The sequence below is a fragment of the Sorex araneus genome, chromosome 1, assembly GCF_027595985.1.
Source record: "Sorex araneus isolate mSorAra2 chromosome 1, mSorAra2.pri, whole genome shotgun sequence".
NCBI lineage: Eukaryota > Metazoa > Chordata > Mammalia > Eulipotyphla > Soricidae > Sorex > Sorex araneus.
This window is the reverse complement of record NC_073302.1, coordinates 385,463,514-385,485,858: the sequence shown is the minus strand read 5'-3', so window position 1 is coordinate 385,485,858 and position 22,345 is coordinate 385,463,514. Positions and strand designations below refer to the sequence as shown.

The window sequence follows — 22,345 nt, the reverse complement described above, 5'->3', positions numbered from 1 at the left end:
CCAATGCTCCCTAGACCAAGCTTGACAGAAGGACTAAAAGGAAGCAGATAATGCTCCATGGCTGATTCAATTTTAATATGTTGGCTCTGGCTCCTGAGGTACTGAGTTGAGAAAGATCAGAAGACCCCTTTAAGTCTTTCAGATATGTCCCTTTAAGTCGGTCAGATATGCGAGTGGGATCAAACATGTAGACACTCGCCACTCTGAGGCAGAATGTCTGGTCAAACAGCCTGCTTTGGAATTAGTGTGTAAGTAGGAAAAGACCACTTACTTTACAGCTTAATGAAGGTTAACTTATATGGATTATATTTACTAAGTTCACTGTTAAAGTATTTTACATTTCTTAATTCAATTCATTTAATTCTTACAAAATGCTATGAGATAAAGAATATTATTACCCCTATTCTACAGTGGACTGGAGTGATAACACAGTGGGTAGGGCATTTGCCTTGCACTCGGCCGACCTGGGTTCGATCCCTCCATCCCTCTCAGAGGGCCTGGCAAGCTACCGAGAGTATCGCACATGCACGGCAGGGCCTGGCAAACTACCCGTGGCATATTTGATATGCCAAAAACAGTAACACCAAGTCTCACAATGGAGACGTTACTGGTGCCTGCTGGAGCAAATCGATGGGCAACGGGATGACAATTCTACAGTGCTATAGCGCTACAGTGCTATTCTACAGTCCTATGTTAAATAGTAGCGGAGAAAGTGAAAATCCTCACTAAGCAAGTATGTGATCTAAGAATAACACTTTTAGTTTTTTGCTACTGAATATGATGTTAGCTGTGGACGTGGTCCTTACTATACTGTGGTAAACTCCTCTATCTATATTTTGTTGAGAGTTTTTTTTAATTACAAAATTGTGAGTGGTTGTTGAATCTTGTCAAAAGCTTTTTCATCTTCTATGGAAATGGCCATTTGATTTTTTATTTTTACTTTTATTCATGAACTGGAGCGATAGCACAGCGGGTAGGGTGTTTGCCTTTCATGTGGCCAACCCAGGCTTGATTCCTCTGTCACTTTTGGAGACCCCGGCAAGCTACCGAGAGTATCCTGCCTGCACGGCAGAGCCTGGCAAGCTACATGTGTCATATTTGGTATGCCAAAAACAGTAGCAAGTCTCACAATGGAGACATTACTGGTGCCTGCTTGAGCAAATCGATGAACAACGGGACGACAGTGCTACAGTGCTACTTTTATTCATATAATTTACTACATTTATTTATTTATATATATATTGAATCATTCTTACATCCCTATAATGAATACAGGTTGATGTTGGTATGTAAATCTTTGGTTAAACTGCTGAATTCAGTGAATAAAATTCTATTGAGGATCTTTGCATGCATGTTCTTCAAGAAAATTGGTCTATAATGTTTTTTAGTAATATCTGTCTCCTTTTGTATTATGATAATGTTGACTCAGAAGTTAAGACATAGGAAATATTCTTATTTCTTTGAATTTTTAGAAAATCTTGAGGAATAATGAAGATTTGGTATAACTCATAGTAAAACTGCAGATCTCCACTTTTGGTTTAGGGGAGTTTTTTTATTATCATTTCCAATGTTCCTGCCAGTAATTTGTCTTTTCAGGTTTCTTGGTTTCTTGCTTTCTTTTGATTCATACATGATTCTAAAAGTTCATTAATTTCTTCTTGATTTTCTAGTTTAGTGGCATAAAATTATTCATAATAACATCTTATGATCTTTCTGAGGGATATGCTGCAATTGCTCTCCTTTTATCTGTGATCCCATTCATTAGATTTTTTTCCCTCTTTATTTCCCCATGACTCTAATTAAGGGGTTTTCATCTTGTTTGTTCTTTTGAAAAAACAATTCCTCATTCACTGGCCCTTTTTGATTTTTTCCTTAATTTCTATATCATTTTTTTTCTGTTCTCATTTTTTTTTGCCCTTCCTGTTACTATTCTTTTGCTATTATTCTAGTGTTTGAAACTGTAAGGTTAGGTTATTTGATATTTTTCTTGTTTCCTGATTCAATTTCTTAATTATATCAGCCTGTATTTCTTAAGCTCTCCCACAAAACTGTTTTTGCTGTGTTCTAAAATGAACTATAGGTTTTGATATATTATGTCTTCACTTTTGTTCAAGTAAAATTTTTCATTTATTTTTTAATTTCCTCTTTGACCCAATAGTTGCTTAACAGTATGTTGTTCAATTTTCAAATATTAGTGCTGTTTCAGAGTTGACTTTTTTAGTTAATTTCTACATCTATGATCCAAAAAGATAATATGATTCCTATTTTCATGTCTGTGTAGACATTTATTTTCTGTCCCAGTTTGTAGTTTATTTTAAAGAATGTTCCATTTGCACTTTAGAAGAAAGTAAAAAAAAGAAGAAAGGGTATTTAGCATTTAAGGATGCTTGGTGCATGACTTTTATTCCAGGTTCTTACAATAACACATGTAGGACTCTTATTTGCTTATACATGACATACCTGATCTGTTAAAGACAGGAGTGGGGTGTTAAAATATCCCATTACTATTCAGTTGCTATCTGTATATCTCCTCATGTTTATTAGAAGTTGCTTAATGAACTTTGCTGCTCTTTAATTTTGTGCATATATGTGAAGAGTTAAAAGTCTTCTTGATCTCTATGATATACTGCAACTTACCTCTTATTGTTACAACTTACACTGCAGTCTATATGTTTTTGCTTTGAGGTTACCACACAGTATACATCTAAACATATAAGCTTATTTACCTCTTCAAGCTTAAAGCATATGTTTATGCATGGGGAACCATTATTAACAGTTTTATAAATCACAGAACTTCAATCTAAAAAACTAAAATGAAAATAAAACACTTAAGTCTAGTGCTCAGTCTGTGAATTCCCTTATACTTCTTTATTCCCTCGCTTTGTAACTTTTATGTTCTTTCTGCACTAAATGAGGTTCCCTTGCTTTCTTTTATAAGATACCAATAAATTTTCTTTGCAGAGGTGGTTTAATGGTAAATAGATTGTTTTAGAATATTTTTTATCACTTCTTCAAATCTGAGTGATAATAAGGCAGGACATAAGTTTTCTGATTAGAGATTATTTACATTTAGTATGATGAATATATCATTTTTTGAATATATCATTTTATTCTCTTCTTGATTATAGTGTTTCTTTAGAAAAACCCAATTTTGTCTTATAAGGTTTATGTTATACACAAGCTTTTGCTTTACTCTTGCTATTTTAGGAGTCAATGCTTTCTCTTTGATTTTTGCTATTCAATTTTAATTTGTCTTGGTATTTTTATTGGATTTATTTTGTTTGGAACTCTTTGGGATTCCCAGATTAGATCACATGTCTCCTTTCCCACATTTGTAAAGTTCTAGGTTATTATTTTTTCTACCAGCCATTTTCCATCTTTCCTTAATTTTCCTGGTATTCCTATGATGCAATGATTATTTTTGGGTGTTGCCACAGATATTTCTTAAGTTATCTTCATTGTTTTAAAATATTTTTTAAGGATCTTTTTTCTTTTTTATATTTTGCTTTTGGGGCCACACCCAGTGATGCTCAGTGGTTACTCCTGGCTCTGCACTCAGGAATTACTCCTGGAAGTGCATGGGGGCCCATATGGGATGCTGTGGATGGAACCTGGGTTGGCCACATACAAGGGAAAAGCCCTACCCACTGCACAATTGCCCAGGCCCTAAAATCTTCTTTTCTTTTACCTCGTGTTTAATGATTATCTTTTTCTTGCCCTCAAGTGCACTGATTTGGTTTCTTTCATTCTGCAACTGTATTTTTGAAAAATAACTCAGCTACTCTAGTCTTTGGTTTCCTCATTTCTCTTTAGATGAGTTTTTCCATCTTTAAAGAAATCACTCTTAGATTACTGATGTTCTCTTCTACTGATTCAATTTCATTGAACATGTATAGATAGCGTTGCTCCTTTGAAGTCTTCCTTGGGTGGTTTAGAAAATTCTAGTGTATTTGAAGACCTAACTGGGCTTTTGTCCCCATCTATCAAAGTAGCCAAATTTCTTCAGGTTTTTATTATATTTGGTGCTATGTGAGGGGCTCAGCATGATAACCCAACTATGAGCTTGCCTGCATAGTAATTAGCAACTCTTGTTTGTAAGATCAACCTAGTACCCATGGTTGAGTTGTGTCACTGGATGACAGCTGGGTATTTGTGATAACAAGTGCACTGTAGTTGCCGTAATACTGAGATCTAACTAGACTGGGCCCTGACCCAGAGTTCACAGTTGTTGGTGTCTGGCAGCTGAAGTGGAATCAAAGTTTGGCCAGACTGGGCAGTGAAAGATAATTGTGATCACATGCCAATAACAGCTGTTAAGAAAGCCAATCTTCATAGCAACTGGGAGATTTGTCTTTGCCAGCACCAATTCAAGGATGACTGTCCTCAGTCATGGCCAGAAGAATAGGGCTTCCAGTGTGGCTTCTCCCAGCTGCAGGCTGGGGGCAACAATGCACTACTGTGCTTCAGAGTTTTTTCCTCTCAGAGAGTACACATTCAAGCCAGCTCGCGGTATTACCTACACCTCCTCAGTGGTTACAGGCACAAAGCGGAACCTTTATAAATACCTAGTCTGATATTGATCCTGTTCATTCAGTCTCTGATTTGCCCCTGGAAAGGGGTCCTTAATGTTAAACTCCACTATAGCTTGGTGTTCATTAGTGTTAAATCTCCCTGAGATGGTGGCTTTGTTTGCCAGTCAGTTTCCTCAGATCTTTTTTTTTTTTTTTTTTTGCTTTTTGGGTCACACCTGGCAATGCACAGGGGTCATTCCTGGCTCTTCACTCAGGAATTACCCCTATTGATGCTCAGGGGACCATATGGGATGCTGGGAATCGAACCCAGTTTGGCTGCATGCAAGGCAAACGCCCTACCTGCTGTGCTATCACTCCAGCCCCTCTTCAGATCTTTTCTTTTGTGGCCATGTTATTTATGCTTCATCCTTAGTTTATTAAAAGAATTTTTTTTTAGTTTTGTATTTTGTTATTGGGTCACACTGGCTGTTCTCTGGTTTTCCTCATGGCTCTGTGCTCAGGGTTTAGTCCTCATGGGGCTTTGGGGATCATATGGAGTGCTGGGGTGCAGACTCAGGTTGCTGCCTGCAAGGCAAGTGCCATACCTACTGTACTATATCTCCAACTCCTTTAAAATTTTATTTTTATTATATCCCTAGAAAGGCACTGTCTATACCCCCATTTGAGAGGAAATACATTGGACTCGAACAATAGTGCAGTGGGTACAGCACTGGCCTTGCACATGGCGAGCAAGGATTGGCTCTCCAGCACTCTATATGGTCCCTCGAACCCAAACAGGAATGATCCCTGAGTTCAGAGCTTGGAGTAATCCCTGAGAATTGCCAGGTGTGATCCCCAAATAAACAAAAATGTAATGTGTCAATATATATTCCTACTAACACAGAATAATTGATCAAGTTCAATAATTTATTTGTTTATAAAAGTTTTCATGGACCATCTGCCATCCACCTTGGACCAGATAAGAACAATGAGAAGTCCTTCAGAAAAAACACAGGCTACTGTGGTGCAAGAAAAGTAAAACTATGCTTTCATTATGTTCAGTGTCATGGAGGGAAAGAAAATAATTCTGTTTTTACTTTTATATATCTGCTATTTTCTAAAGGTGATTAGAGACAATAATAAATAGACTCAGCAAGTCGTGTGAGTATCTTATTGGGAGATGGCACACTGTGAGAACACCCTCGGAATAAGCAAAAATAATTGTAAGAACCCTGAGGTAAGAGAAGGCGAAGCATGTCTGGAGAACAAGGAAGCCAGAGTGGATGATATATAGTGAACAGGGGATGGAGTAAACAGATGTATATGTGGGAAGTTTGTAACATATATATGTGACCTCTTAGGTCATGGTGAAGTCCTGTTTTGAATGTGAAAAGAAACCCTGGAAAGTATTTTTTTAAGCATTTTACTTCTTTTCTTTTTTCTTCCTTCCTTCTTCCTTCCTTCCTTCCTTCCTTCCTTCCTTCCTTCCTTCCTTCCTTCCTTCCTTCCTTCCTTCCTTCCTTCCTTCCTTCCTTCCTTTCTCTCTCTCTCTTTCTTTCTCTCTTTCTTTCTTTCTTTCTTTCTTTCTTTCTTTCTTTCTTTCTTTCTTTCTTTCTTTCTTTCTTTCTTTCTTTCTTTCTTTCTTTCTTTCCTTCCTTCCTTTCTTCCTTCCTTTTTCCTTTCTCTCTTTCTTTCTTTCTTTCTTTCTTTCCTTCCTTCCTTCCTTCCTTCCTTTCTTCCTTCCTTTTTCCTTTCTCTCTCTCTTTCTTTCTTTCTTTCCTTCCTTCCTTTTTCCTTTCTTTCTTTCTTTCCTTCCTTCCTTCTTTTTTCCTTTCTTTCTTTCTCTCTTTCTCTTTCTTTCTTTCTTTCTTTCTTTCTTTCTTTCTTTCTTTCTTTCTTTCTTTCTTTCTTTCTTTCTTTCTTTCTTTCTTTCTTTCTTTCTTTCTTTCTTTCTTTCTTTCTTTCCTTTCTTTCCTTTCTTCCTTCCTTTTTCCTTTCTTTCTTTCTTTCTTTCTTTCTTTCTTTCTTTCTTTCTTTCTTTCTTTCTTTCTTTCTTTCTTTCTTTCTTTCTTTCTTTCTTTCTTTCTTTCTTTCCTTCCTTCCTTCCTTTCTTCCTTCCTTTTTTCTTTTCTTTGTTTGTTTGTTTCTTTCTTTCTTTCCTTCCTTTCTTCCTTCCTCTTTCCTTTCTTTCTTCCTTCCTTCCTTCCTTTCTTTTTCTTTCTTTCTTTCTTTCTTTCTTTCTTTCTTTCTTTCTTTCTTTCTTTCTTTCTTTCTTTCTTTCTTTCTTTCTTTCTTTCTTTCCTTCCTTCCTTCCTTTCTTCCTTCCTTTTTTCTTTTCTTTGTTTGTTTGTTTCTTTCTTTCTTTCCTTCCTTTCTTCCTTCCTCTTTCCTTTCTTTCTTTCTTCCTTCCTTCCTTTCTTTTTCTTTCTTTCTTTCTTTCTTTCTTTCTTTCTTTCTTTCTTTCTTTCTTTCTTTCTTTCTTTCTTTCTTTCTTTCTTTCTTTCTTTCTTTCTTTCTTCCTTTCCTTCCTTTCTTTCCTTCATTTTTCCTTCCTTTCCTTCCTTTCTTTCTTTCTTTCCTTCATTTTTCCTTTCTTTCTTTCTTTCTTTCTTTCTTTCTTTCTTTCTTTCTTTCTTTCTTTCTTTCTTTCTTTCTTTCTTTCTTTCTTTCTTTCTTTCTTTCTTTCTTTCTTTCTTTCTTTCTCTCTTTCATTTTTTGGGTCACACCCAGCAATACACTGGGGTTACTCCCAGCTCTGCCTTCAGGAATTACTCCTGGTGGTGCTCAGGGGATCATACCGGATGTTGGGAATCAAACCCAGGTCGGCCACACCTTACCCTGTGTGCTATCACTCCAGCCCCTGGAAAGGTTGTTAAATTGAAAAAGATGTCTGATTTATATTTGAAAGTTATTCTTTGATCACCCTTTGGAGAATAATTGTTGGGCACTCCCAGTGGAATTGAAGGTAAAATGTGGTCGGGTTTGGTGTAAATTATGAAAAAGAAATCAAAGGGTTTTACTGATTGCTCTATTTGTGGACTCTAAGAACAGGGAGTAGTTAAGATAACTTCAAGAATTTTAGTTCAAGAAGAGAGCGAACAAAAGTCCAGTTCTGAAACAGGTATAATGCAGGAGTAGCTGCTATAAAGGGTAAGATCAGAAATTCTGCATTGGTTGAGATACTTACTAACCAGTCAAGGGAGATACTTACTAACCAGTCAAGTTTTATACAGAATAGTCAGTAACGGTAACAGTTTAGTAACTACAAGCATGTGAATTAGCTATTTACTTGTATGGTTTTAAAGTCTATCAATTATTTTTCAAAGCTAATTTTCTCCTCTGAAAATTAAAGAGAAAAATATTAACTTTTCAGGATTGTCTGAAAAGTAAGAGACTAACTGAACCCAAGAGTGGCACCCAGCAAATGGTTTCTATTCTCTCCTCTCCCCAAATTGTCTTTTGCTTTTATAGGGACATCCCCTCCAGCCCTACTTTGGTGTTCCCACTTGCTTATAAAAGAGACAGACAACATGTTACAAAGAACATTTCACAGTTACCATTTCCCTTTTCAGTTCCTATTTCCATTCAGTTGCTTTTCTGAGTTCTCTGCTTTGGCTATATGCTAAAAAGATTTAGGATAGAGATGGCCAATATTACTAACAATTTTGTTGCTATATAACAGATGATGTAAGAGAGAACTGGTTTTCTTCCAAAGAACAAAATGAAGACAACCCATACAATTTACTATGCAGATGCTTCAAAGTGATTTACAACAACTACTCCACAGTTCAAATTTCCAAAGAGAAAGTCATCTTTACAACAAGTAAATGAGTGGACTCATTTATCCAGAAGATAAAGTGATTTGTTCTTTTGTGGATGGGGAATTCAGTTTCCTTATTTACAAGGAACAAGGTCAGAGCTGAAAATGCTGTCTTTCCAATACAAAGCAAATTCGTACAGGGTATGTTTCACTGAAAGCCAATGTATAAATTACATGGGGGTCGGGGTGAGGAAGAATTACAGGGTTTACAATTGCTTTTCAGGGTACAAAAGGACATTTAATTTTTTTTCTTGGCATAATTCAGAAGGAAGTGACACCCCAGGGAGTCAAGATTGGGTTTTCCTGTAGGGCAAGAAAGACATTTTTCTAGGGGAGGGAACAGACGGTGAGGATTTTGGGAGGTAAGGATGATTTTTACCTTTGAACAATGCTGTCTCTTCGTTACAATATAGGTTACTCGATCATTATAAACCTTTCTGCACACAAATATATTAATAAATTAGGCAGAAGCTTTTAAATTTTTCTCTTGAAGGAATGTATAGATGGTATTTAAACCGAAAGGGTGCCAGGAGATCTATCTTTTTAAAAACCTGTGTGTGATTTGGGGGATTCATTGGAAGGGGGTGTGCTTAATGGTCTCTTCAGTTGTCACCACCCTAACATGAACTATTGGGGGGCCAATTGTTCTTTTATGAAAGGAGAATATACATCCCACCTGCAGTAAGAGGCTCTCAGGGGTGAAGATTTGGGGACATCTTTTTTTTTTTTCACAAGCCAGAGAAGAGGAAGAAGGGTTTTCTGGTCCTTACCAGTCTATTCTCATTTGTTAGTCAAAGATCCTGGTAGTTTGCATATAGAGCTGAATTTTTTTTTCTTTAGCTTTTTGGGTCACACCACCAGGCAGTGCTCAGCGTTTACTCCTGGCTCCACACTCAGGAATTACTCCTGGTGGTGTTCAGGGGATTATATGGAATGCCGTGCATGGAACCCCGGTCAGCTGTGTGCAAGGCAAACATCCTACCTGCCATGCTATCTCTCCGGACCCAGAATTATTTCTTAAGAGTTTGTGTTGTAGTTGTTGCTGCTGGTGAAATACTTAGCGTGATCTGAAGACGATTATTCTTGCTGTCTTATTTCTAAAAAAAACCCAACATGCCAGTGGAGAGAGTTGGGAAGCTCTCTGGCTCAAATGAGCCTTTCATGCTATGAGGCCCATCTTCTCTTAGCAGACAAATTTGTAAGGAGGGCCAGCAAAACCTAATGAGAGCAATAGTAGCATTGGACAGTGTGCATCTAAAGATCAAAAGTTAAGAACTACAAATTGAACTTTTTAACAGCCCTAATAAAATGTAAAAAGATATCTCTCTATGATAGGAGTATTCTTCATGCATATTGAATCACCAAATGTATGAAGTTAGACTTTGAAATTATGAATGATAATTCTTGCATTCATAACTTAGTTTGAACTATTTCTGAATAGGAATTGAAAAGGGGTTGTTGAATAAAATAGTAAGATTTAAGTTAGATATAAATTTTAGATAAATAACAAGTACTTTTTGTAATGAATCTGTCTGAAGAGGGGCTGTGAAAGCATCACTGTATCACTGTCATCTTGTTGTTGATGGATTTATTCAAGTGGGCGCTAGTAACATCTCCATTCGTCCCAGCTTTGAGATTTTAGCAGCCTCTCCTTACTCGTCTTTTCCAATGATTGAAAGCTCTTTTAGGGTCAGCGGAATGAAATCTGTAATTGTTACTGTTTTGGGCATATCGAATACATTACAGGGAGCTTGCTAGGCTCTGCCGTGCAGGTGGGATACTCTTGGTAGCTTGCTGGGCCCTCTGAGAGACATATATATTTATTTCCCTCTATGATGATTCATCACAGCCACATGGTCCAGGAATACATTCACTCATGCCTGAAGCTCGGCCTGAGCATGTGGAAAGTGGCCTGGAGTGTGGCGGCGGTTGGGTAGTGGAGATTGGCTGCCAGTGCTGGGTCCCTTGAAGCGGGGAGGGCTCTTACCCTCTCTGTGAAAGTATAAGGACAAGAAATCTAGCTCAGTGAACATCTAACTAGTTAAATCAATTGGCCTCATATGTATGTGGCACTAGATTCAATCTTTGCACTACCAATAGAATGAAAGCTGGAGTTAGATAGATAGATAGACTATTCTCTTACATATTTCTAAAAATGTAAGCTACTCTGAGAAAGACACTATGCTTTATAGGGACAGGAATATAGAGTTGCCTAATACAAAGTGGAGGACCATCTCTCTGTCACTTTGGTCTCCCATCTGACCATATTCCCTCTCTTATCATCACTAGTTATCCTTCATGCTACCTCTCTCTGGAGTTGGACTACTTCAGACACAACTTTGTTATGTTTCCCTCCATAGTCATCAACTGTGCAAGGCAGGCAAAGTGTGTGCGCGCGCGCGCGCGCGCGTGTGTGTGTGTGTGTGTGTGTGTGTGTGTGTGTGTGTGCACGTGCATATGTGTTTTGAGCTCTGTGGAGCTGCTAGGAATAGGTGCATGAATTCTTTGAATCCCATTAAATTGCATATAAGTGTGTGTATTTGTGACAGATTAATGTGGTGACTTATTGGTATTTTTCTGGGAAATAATATTTTTACAGATTGTAGCTTTACAAAGTTAAAAAATGAAACATAAAAAAGATCATGAGAGCATTTTTGAAAAAGCACTAATTTCAAATTATAAAGAACTGATATTATGCCCTTATGTTTCCTTTTACATTCTGGCTCTTTGGGTTTCAATTTTCTCATCTACAAATGAGGAAGAAGAAATAATCTCTAGGATTACTTGCAATTCTAACCTTCTATGTTACTATGGTAGCAGTTTATAGCTGTTAAATCAATTGGCTAGCCTTAGGCTCTCTCTTTTGCATAGAGCTACAGATCTTCCATCTTCATTACAGTTATAGAGCAAAAGAACACCTTAATTTGCCTAAACCATGGGGCTAGAACTACTTACTCATCTTCAACTAGTCAAAGCCATTTACCACAATCCCACAGCAAACATTATACTCAATGGGGAGAATCTAACAGTGTTTCCTCTAAGATCAGACAGAAATTCTACCTATAGACTAAGTAGACACAGAAATTCTAACTTCTCAGAGGTCCCACAGCACTTGAGACTCTGGCTATAGCCTCCCAGGCCCTCCATAAGATGATATGGTTTACTCTTTGTTTGGATCTGGCTGAAAAAGCATGCTCAATGGGTCAATATTGTGCACTGTGCTCAGAATGTGCATGTGATTTCATTCAAACTTTAAGCACATATTTATGCTATGTTCCTCTGAACCCAGCCATGGAGCATCATGATTGTGATGTCTTCCTGATTTAGAACTTCAATATATACACATGACCTGCAATGAGTCACAACTCTGCTTCTTACATAAGAGACAGCTGAAAGAAATTGTATGCTGCAATGGCTCGCAATGGCTTACAAGTGTCTTATTAAATTATCAGAAATTTTGTGAGCTGACTGTTCAATGCAATCATTGAAAGTAAGTCACATATGCATACAATGAATTAAAAGGTATGCTAAAACAAGGTAAATATTTAAATACAATACTTTCTTTCTTTTTAAAGTATTTTTATTAAGTCATTATGTGGAAAGTTACAAAGTTTCCAGGTTTAAGTCTCAGTTATACAATGCTTGAACACCCATCCCTTCACCAGGGCACGTATTCCACCACCAAAAATCAAAGTATAGCTCCACCCCATCCCCCCACACCCCTAGACCACCCCCCCCATGTAACTGATAAATTTCACTTTACTTTCACTTTGATTGCACTCAATATTTCAACAAAACTCACTATTATTGTTTGGAGAGTCTCCCCCCTAAAGTCGAACCTGCTGAAAAGGAAGCATTTGATAATTTGTTTTCCATTGCTGAGAATGAAGAGGTATGAGGTCGAGTGACCGCACTTAACGGCCTCATGGTTTTGAGTTTCTGTATTTTAGTTAAATATGATACTTTATAATGATTTTTATTCTACTTATTTATGTTTTCATTTGCACCTATGATATTAATTTGGTAGAAAGACCATGTAATGAGGTTACTATACATTTTTTCCTGACCATATGTTTAGTGACTGCATGTTGGAAGCTTCTAAAAGGTCATGTGTTGGGGCTGGAGCAATAGCACAGCAGGTAGGGTGTTTGTCTTGCACGCAGTAGACCTGGGTTCAATTCCCAGCATCCCATATGGTCCCCTGAGCACCACCAAGAGTAATTCCTGAGTGCAGAGCCAGAAGTGACCCCTGTGCATCGCCAGGTGTGACCCCCCAAAAACAAAAGCAAAAAAGGTCATGTGTTCCCAATATTTAAAAACCATTGTTCCAGCATGAAGTCATGGTGTCACTGACTAATGAGCAAATTTATAATATATGATTTTATTATTTGACTTTTGTGTAACACTTTTTTAGTGTAATGAAAATATAAATCAACATGCACATAGGAACTACATTACTTTCAATTACAGACCAAGGTTGGAATTGAGTACAACACAATATCCAAACAAAACTAATATAAATAAAAAACATTCTGTGAGAGCCAATGAGTTATGTAGAATGGGAAATAAAAAGTGTTGGATGTTTATTATTCATTAATTGTGGACCATAAGTTCTTCATATTAATTGAATTTTTCTAAGTATGGATATGCTTTAAAATCCCCCCAGAGAGTTCTGTTAAATATGTTCCAGCACGCTATTGACTCTAGCCCCTACTTTAGTGAAATGCCCCACCTCCAAGTTCCTAACTGAAGTCCTATGATTGGTCTGCTTACTGGAGCAACATAGCCCTTCGATGAGGCCTTGGATAGATACTGTTCTCCAATAAAGTCTTAAAATAGTTTTCCCCCTTGAAAACCTATGATGAACTTGATTCATCCTACTCTATTTGATGTTCTTGATTCTCAGTGGTCTGGGACAGTGAAAGTGAGTTTTAATACACTGTGTTACAGAAGAACAATGATTGATTTGGTCTCATTTCTTTGTGAGAATAATTTTGTTAATACAAAGTCCCATTAACTCTATCTTTAACTCTATCTTAATTCTCTTAAATTGATGAAATGGGAGGAAGAACTACATTAGTTGCTTAACCTTGGCTAGAAGATAACTGAATTTTTTTGTTCTCTGTAGCAAGCTTTTGGATGCAAGCTCAGTCTGCCAGCAGTTTGGGGGTGTAAATTTCATCTGAGGGTACAAAATCAGGAAGCACTAAGTGGTATCAAGTAACTATATTATATGAAATTAGTCTTATTATTAAGTAGATGTTCTTATATCTGATTGTCATGTTCATTTTCTCTTTAAGTCATTCTGAATTTATGAAAGCCCTTGATTGGCCCTCTGAAACCAATTGTGTCATGACACTAAGAGTCATAAAGATGAGGATGTTCCAGCCATACTTAAAACTCTTATCTCTGTTTATTTCATGCAAACTGATCCTTACTGTTTCAGTCAATCTAACTCTCAGTAGCTTAACTTTCTAATCAATTGTGGTTGTGTTTGCTCTGTCCTCATTCCCCCACTTTCATGGTTCTCTGATAATTCAGCATTGAGTGCTCTTTGTTTTTGGCATAACACAGATAGATCTTGTTTCCAGAGAGTTTGAAATCACATAGAATCCTAACTTCTTCAATTACAGACTAAATCTGAATTTACATTTTCTTAGCTATTGATTTAAAAATCTATAACATGGGGATACTCATAGGTAGGGATTTTTGGGGAGAGGGGTTTATGCTACACATGTCAGTGTTCAAGGCTTTCTCCTTGCTCTGCTCTCAGGGATCACTCCTGGCATAGTATACCATATGGGGATCAGGGATAGAACGAGGAATGGCTTCATGCAAAGCAAGCACCCTACCCACTGTACTGTCACTCCGGCCCCTCATAGGTAGAAATTTAAAAAATACTAAAGAAATATGCAAAGATTTGATATAATGCATAGCACAAAATAAATTCTCAAAATGACACATGTATGTTTTTCCCTTCTTTTCTCCTATTTTAAAAAATTCTTCAAGTTTCAAACTATGGTCCTCTACCCTTTCCAATCAGCATTCTTTCAAATATTATTGTATCTTAGAGATTTAATTAGCATGGCTTTTGATGGTGCACAAATCATCACTGTGTCTTGGCTTTTTTTTTCCTTTTTGCGTCACACCCGGCGATGCTCAGGGGTTACTCCTGGCTTTGCACTCAGGAAGCACTCCTAACTGTGCTCGGGGGACCATATGGGATGCTGGAAATCGAACCCGGGTCGGCCGCATGCAAGGCAAATGCCCTACCCACTGTGCTATCATTCCAGCCCCTGTGTCTTGGCTTCTTACTGAAATAACAATCATGCACATTTTGGACTGACATTAGAACATTGCATACTACATACCCTTCTTTATTTGACCATCTCCATTAGTATGTCCTTAGCATCTTAATTTATGTCAAAGAGGACCCTCTTTCTCCTTGAATCTAAGCTTCATAAAGTTGAATTCTTTATTTATTATACCTCATTAGTCATGAAGTCCTGCTACTTCTTTCTCCCAGCTCCAATAACCCTTCATTGTCATGACTAACAGGGAAAATAACTGAGAGACTGGTACATGCCCTTTCAGCCACCACATGGCAATGTTTGATGCCCTTGTAATATCCTTGTTTTCTCTTAGTGCTTTTCCTCATGGTGCTTAAGGGACTTGCAGTGATCTTTAGGTTAGTCACCCATTATTTACTGGCTTATATTGCTCTCAAACTAGCTTTGAAATACCTATGTCTTTTCTCTTCAATTCTGTTATAAAGTCCTTGAAGATAAAACAACAAAACCAGGTCATAAAAGTCCCAGGAATATAGTCATAGCACTAAAAAATGGGTTTAATAATAAAATATTCCTAATGGAGTGGAATAAATAAAATCTTCTTGGCTTTCCCTTCAAGCCCATGCTTTCCCTTGAACACATATCTTGCTTGCTTGTCTCTATGTGTTTTTGCTTTCTATTTCCACTCTGGAGAAGCCTTTGTTATCTCTTGGCCCATATGGTTCTCCCCTTTCCTTCCCTCATATCTTTCTAAATAAGTTTCAATAAAAACTAGTCTTTCTTCATCAGAAAAGGACAACCATTTCTTGTTAAAAACACAGAATACACATCTATTGCCTATTAGTCAATCGCATACTCTTCATACTAGTGTTTCAGGTGTCCCGTCAGCTGACTCAAATTTACCTATTCTTAACTTTTGCTTTTTCAATGAGAGTAGCTCTCCATTCAGATGAATATCTCTCTCATCTCTCTCTCTTTCCTTTTCTCTCTCTCTCTCTTACACACACACACACACACACACACACACACACACACACGCACACCACTTAAAGAGGCACTACGAAGGAATTATTTTAAAAAAGTGGGAAAGCTCGTTTTAGTGTTGAGTATTCCAAGCTGGAGGGCATAGCAGGAAGTGTTACCTACTAAATCTCCCAATGAAATAAATAGTTAAAAAACTTACATGATCATATCTGGGCCGAGGGCGTGCCGGTAAAGCCCCCTTCCCATGATCACCTATGAGCCACAGCATTGCAAAGTTCCTACCTCTGGGTGGAAGTCTTAGGGGGTGGCTCTCACCACATAGATGATGCCACTGCTGCCATTTTCCACGCAGAAAAACAGGGTGGAGAGGGAAAATCCCTCCCTGGGCGGCACATAGTCGTAGTACAGCTCACAGTCTAGATGCATTTCTGTAAGAAGCCACTCTGGGTGCCAAAATGGGTTAGAAGACCTCTTGGATCATAGTCTTTACGAGCAGAGGGTCTGTTTCGCGATCAGCAGCTCTGGATCTTATCTGGGCCAAGGGCGTGCCAGTAACGCCCCCGTCCCATGATCGCCTATGAGCCACAATATTGCAAAGTTCCTACCTCTGGGTGGAAGTCTTAGGGGGTGGCTCTCGCCACGTGGATGATGCCGCTGCAGTTAAACAGACCCTCTGCTCCTAAAGACTATGATCCAAGAGGTCTTCTAACCCATTTTGGCACCCAGAGCGGCTTCTTACAGAAATGCATCTGGACTGTGAACTGAACTAAAATATCAGAAATCCAAAACTGCGAGGCCGCAACATAGAGTCTTCATTCTCAGCAATGAAAAGAAATTATTAAATGATGCATTTTCATCAGGCCTGATTGTTGGGGGAAAATTCCAAACAATAATAGTGAATTCTCTATTGAAATATTGAATGTATTCAAAGTATAGAGAAAATAAAATGAAGATCATTAACTACTTAGGTGGGGGCTGGGTGGGAGGGGGGAATATTGGGGTTCTTGGTGGTGGAACATGTGCACTGGTGAAGGGATGGTGGTTCAATCATTGTATGACTGAGACTTACACCTGAAAGCTTTGTAAAAAAAACTTACATGGTCATATTAATACCATTCAATAAAGACCTTGTTTTCCCCTTTTTCTCCCCTCACTTATACAAATGCAATCTCCAGGAGCAGGTGGGGAATGGAAGGTCATAAGGATATGATGGGAAAGTAAAGAAGCTCATTGATACTTTTTCCTTACATCAACAAATGTTCCAGTTCTCTGACACCTACTGAGTGTTTATCAATTCAATTCTGTTAATTTCCTAGAGTTACTATTAGACACGGATTAAGCACCCTTTCAGATGTCAGTTACAAATCATGTACCGGAGCCTGGTTGACCACAATATTGAATATTCTCATAACACCTTTCTTAAGTTTGATAATTTACTAAATGTCTCACAGAGCTCAGAAAAGCACTTTACTTACTAGCACTCACTGGTTTATGGTGTCATTTAAAAATCTCAGGAATAATTAAATAGAAAAGGGTTTTATTGGTAAGAAAACAATTCAGGTTATTGAGTCAGTAATAAAGAAAAGAAGTGGGGCTCAGGTTTTAAGCATGATAGAGTTAGGGTAATAAACTGACTATACACATTTAGTATTTTAAAAACTCATGTATATTTATGAGGAGGAACGTGGGAATGCACTGCTAAGGAGTATACAATTGATCATGCATCATAAGATGTACAGAAAATGGAGAAGAAATAACCCAATCAGGAATGTGATTTTTGCATGATCCTGACTGCAGGTTCAGTATTGCTTTATTGCAGTTTCCCCTAACCAGTATTATGCATCCAGGACTCTGTATCATTGTATCACTGTCATCCCATTGTTCATCGATTTGCTAGAGCAGGCACCAGTAACATCTCCATTGTGAAACCTGTTACTGTTTTTGGCATATCGAATACACCATGGGTAGCTTGCCAGGCTCTGCCATGTGGGGGCGAGATACTCTCCTCTTGGCAGCTTTCCGGGCTCTTCGATAGGGATCTAGGACTCTGGAGTTCTTATTATTACTCCAGGAATTCAGGTCCGAAAGTCAAAAGAATGTAACAAGTTAGCTTTTGCCGCCACTGACTTTTCAGGTTTTTATTTATTTATTTTTTGGGTGATCAGTGAAACATTGTTTGCTAATTAAATAAGTAAATTGTCATGTTTTATTTGTCAATGAAAGTTAAAATATTGACTTGGAATGACATACATTCTCTTCAGTTTTACCGAGAAGACATTTTTGATCAACTTTTATTTTATCTATCAATCTTAAATCCATGGTCTTCTATTGACTTCAGTCTTAGATTATTAGCATTTGGCTTTTTGATAATAAAATTTTCTGCAGGTCTGAGAGATGGCTCAATATATTGAGCATCTTGCTTTGTGTGCAGGAGGATCAGTATCAATCCACAGCATTGTTTTGATCTCCAAGCAGTTCCCAGAGCTACCCTCAACACTAAGCCAACTATTTCCCCAGGAGAACTTCCAGGTTTGACCCCAAAAGAAAGCAAACAAATTTTTTTCTGTAAGGTTGGAAGAGTTTTCCAGGCAAATGAAAATTTATGCTTTCAAAATTGCTTTTGTTATGGCCAAAGAATGCTAGTGCCTACCATTTTTTAAGTTTTTTTTAAAAAAACTTAATCATTTTTAAAACATGTTCCTGGATATTGAAGAACATTAGTCTGGTTGTATTAATTATTCCATCCTCCAGGGGTATTGACAATATTTTTGAAAACTTAAACTTAAAGGTTTGATATTTCTCTTCTTGAAAGCCGGTCAGGGCTCCAATGTGCCAAATGATTCCAAGTGGGAAGAATGGATCATTTATTTGCAGCAAATGAATGAAACTCTATGCTTCCTCTACAGGTGATAGAGGCTTGCCATTCTTGTCCCAAAGCAATCGAAGTTGTGGTCAATGCCTACGAACACATCAGATGGAACATAAAGTGGCGTGCAGCTATTCCTGATGATGACTTGGAGGTAAGGAATCAGTTCACCTACTATGATTTCACTATAGTACTACTTCCAGACTAGAATGAAATTTTCTAAAGCAGAAAATTCAAGTTTAAAAAATTGATTTTGAAACTTTTTTTTACCCACTCAAATATGAGGATACAAAAGGATGCAAATTGCTTGTATGAAAGTAAATATGTCCACTAAGTATGTATCCACTGTTTAAGATGTCTTCATTTAGAAGCAAGTCCAATGAGCGTATAAAGGTGGCAATTGCACTCTTCCCATCAATTGAAATAAGTTAAATAAAAATAATATTTTATTACTTTTACCATCTAACATTTTTACTGAGAGGCATTAAATATTTCATGTAGATAATTTCATTTACCCTTTTATACTTTAAAATCATAAGTAGTCCAGAAAAAAAGGTAATAAAAATTCTGTGATGAGTCTTAAAGAAAGATGAAATTGATAAAATCCAGCAGCCTATTTCTGAACTTTGTGCCTTTGAAAGTGTTCTTTCCCACCATGCTTCATATTCTTGTTTTCAGTAGTCACATACTGTCTCCAATACGTGAAGAGGTTTCAGACATAGAATGTAAAACTCACTGGATTTGGGAGTTGTCAGTTCAATATTATTGTACTAATTATTAGTTATATTACTATTAGAAGGAACTTAACTCACTTTAAATTTATTAACCTTTTAAATATCCAAATGTATATCTCACCAACCAAAATAAAAGCTGTGTAATAACATTTAGGCTAACTTAAGATTGTTACTTTGGTTTACAATGGTCTAGGCAACACACATAAGTATAGTTTATCTCCTTTCCCTAGTTCTGAATTGTGCATGGAATGTTATAGCTCTTTCTTTTTCCTGTGTCCTGATATATTCTTTCACTTCATTAAATTAATGTAGTTTCACTTTACTATCAGAGATCCTCAAAAGTTATCTATATGTCTAAGGTTGGGAGTGGTGTAGTTTGTTGATTTCTGTTGATATAAAATGTGGGATTTTATCAACTGTAATGACTTGCCTCCTTTTTCAGAGACACTGGGATTTTTACCACTCTCTCTTCACTGTGTGCTGCAACACTCCAAGGACTCTTATGCATTTATCGAGATGCGCCATTCGAAGAGCATTGCACAACAGATGTCACAGAGTAATTCCTTTGCTTTCCCTCCCATTGTCATTGAAAAAGTACTTACTCTTAGAGCCCGAGGGAATCATCTATTAAGCCTTATGAGACAGAAGTTCTTAGTCCTAGATATTTAAATGGACTGTCTGGTAGACACAGTTTGCATAAATAAAATGATACTTGGGTTGATTATAACACTTTAGGGATTTCAAAAGCGTTTTACAAACACTGTCATTAATTCTAGTATATCATAGTGAGGGGAAATAAACAAAAAGCAAAGATAAGGAATTCTCAAAGGCAAAAATAGATCCAGACGGTACTGATAATACAATAACTATAATATTCATATAGTGCTCTTACAAGGTGCTGATTTTTTTGGTAAAATTTCCATTTATGATTTCATTTAAAATGGGACCTAGGTTGTCTTACAACCAAGCTCATTTTCTGTCCTATTGGAAATAGGTTTACATTATCTTTTAGTTGGCAAGGTAGAGAACTTCATGAGTAACTTCCTAATCTTGTCTTCACTCCATTACCATTTAGCAGAAATGAGCGTTGTTAGTTTGACAAAATCTTATTCCTTCCTAGCCTTTATTTTATTTTTTTGTAAGAAAGGCACATGAGCATAGGCAAATCAAGAATTTTTTTCCCAAACTGGAAATTAGAGCAGAGACTAATCTACTACTAGTAAAAATAAACAAATAAACTAAGAAACAATGACAAAAAAAAACCCACAAACGAACATTTCCTTACCCTTTTATTGAGCCTGAGACTGGAGATGCTACCTTGAGTCAATATAATTTCTGCCCTCCAGGATCTCACCATGTAGCAGAGGATCCCAATATTCTAGCAGAATAATGCTGGTCAAATAACAGGGGCAAGAGTACAGGTGTAGACTCATTTTTAGTGCATGCTTTCCAAGTTGTATTTGTGACTAGAAGTGTTATTTTTCTTTGAAGCATGAAGATAAAGAGTGAGGGGAACTGTATAAAGTAAAACAATCACTTCCTGTTCTTAGTGTAAATGTATTCACTTTAAGTGTCTCTCAATCCTAGATATTGTTTTATTTTTGCTGCAGTTTCCTATTTAGTTTATCACTAGACTCCATGGGAAAAAGTATTGTACAATCATAGGCTCCCATGATGTAAGAAAGAAGTTTAGGGAAATGTGTGCAAAGAAGTGTCGAAGAAAAATATTTAAGTTGATTGTGTGTGTTTTAATTTAATGTAACATATTGATATGCCAGGACATTTTGGCTAGTGGATAAGGAGTGTTTTGTTAGCTACAGAAAACAAATAGACTTCTTGAGAAATAAGTAGATAGAATGACATGTTTGAGAAATTTAGAAGAATTAAACTTTTTAGTGAGTGGTTTGCGGAAAGAGAAATGTAGATGATTAACTGCTGGCCTTAGGGGTTATGAGGCCAACTCACTTTTGGTTTATGCTCATTTAGAGAAGTTCATTATCTCTGTAGAATTTGTGAGCAGGTCCCCTTTATTTGTGTGGTTCTTCTCTCTATTAATGTTGTAAGCGTGAATTTTGTTTTTAGTAGGGATGATGTCAGTTAATCCTTTGCCTATCACTTCCACTAGGATTTGAATACTACCCATGTCATGTAGTTAAAGTGGTGTTTCTTTAAGTGAGACTTACTCAAATGTCTTGGAACAAAAAAATAAATTACAAAACAAGTTCTATGTTATGATGTAAAATTCTGATTTTATGTGAACTATTCTTACAACATGATCCTTCAAAAAATAGTTTATTGCTTTCTTGAGTCTTTGTGTAGAGATGCATTCTGCTTCTACCTTCAGGATTACCCTAGCATGAAATATTTGTGATGCATTGACTTGGGGCAAGTAAAACTTATGCTGAAGACAAAGGGAGAGGGTGTTCCTGCATGGGGAAAGAGTTTATTAGTCTGCTTGCTTGTGTTTAAAATTTTGCGCTAATCTAGTGTTTAATACATGACAACTTGTGAATTGTTTATTTGTGGATTGCATGTGTTGCCTCATCTTTAATCTTACATTTAGAGAATTTAAATAAAGATCCGATTTCCATTCATCTTTATGAGTTGTTTATTTATTCACAAGACTTCCTGACTTTCCACAATACAACTAAAATAATTCTTATCTTTCTTTAATTTCGTAAACATTTAAAAGGGAAAAAAGAGAATGAGGAAATGTAGTTTACAAAAGAAATTTTCAAGAGAAAATAAAAGAAAAGCATAAAATGCAGACCATTATTACAGAGACAGGAATATTTAATAATAATAAAATTGTATGACTCATACTTTCCTACATCACATCTTGGTCACCTGAGTTTTTCATTTCATTCTCACATTCACACAACACTGAGTGGTAGCAACATAGGAAATTAAATCCTTATGGTGCCTTTGTTAGTTTCTTATAAATAGATATGTAATGGTCTAAAAACACCTCCTCTCTTCTATGGGAAAGGAATTTGGCTATGATGGAAAAGATCAACTTACTAGTTCCTCCCCTTTTTAGGATCATGTACGTGTGTTCTATTTCTTAATCACCTAGTCTTGCATTTCCATTTTATTTTATTCTGAACCCAGTGGTTTCTAATAAAAATAACAGCAGTCAA

The 22,345-nt window shown here is 36.9% G+C and overlaps 1 protein-coding gene across 1 annotated transcript in view; it reads left to right on the top strand.

Annotated features, from left to right (window-relative positions):
• The window catches only part of ASB4 (ankyrin repeat and SOCS box containing 4), a 75,276-nt gene extending 53,483 nt beyond the window's left edge, over window positions 1-21,793 (top strand). The window contains exons 4-5 of the mRNA XM_004602198.2: window positions 18,512-18,625; window positions 19,648-21,793. Of these exons, the coding sequence (XP_004602255.1) occupies window positions 18,512-18,625; window positions 19,648-19,836 (303 nt within the window). The 3' untranslated portion in view covers window positions 19,837-21,793. The remainder of the gene's footprint in view (window positions 1-18,511; window positions 18,626-19,647) is intronic.
• The last annotated feature ends 552 nt before the right edge of the window (window positions 21,794-22,345 follow it).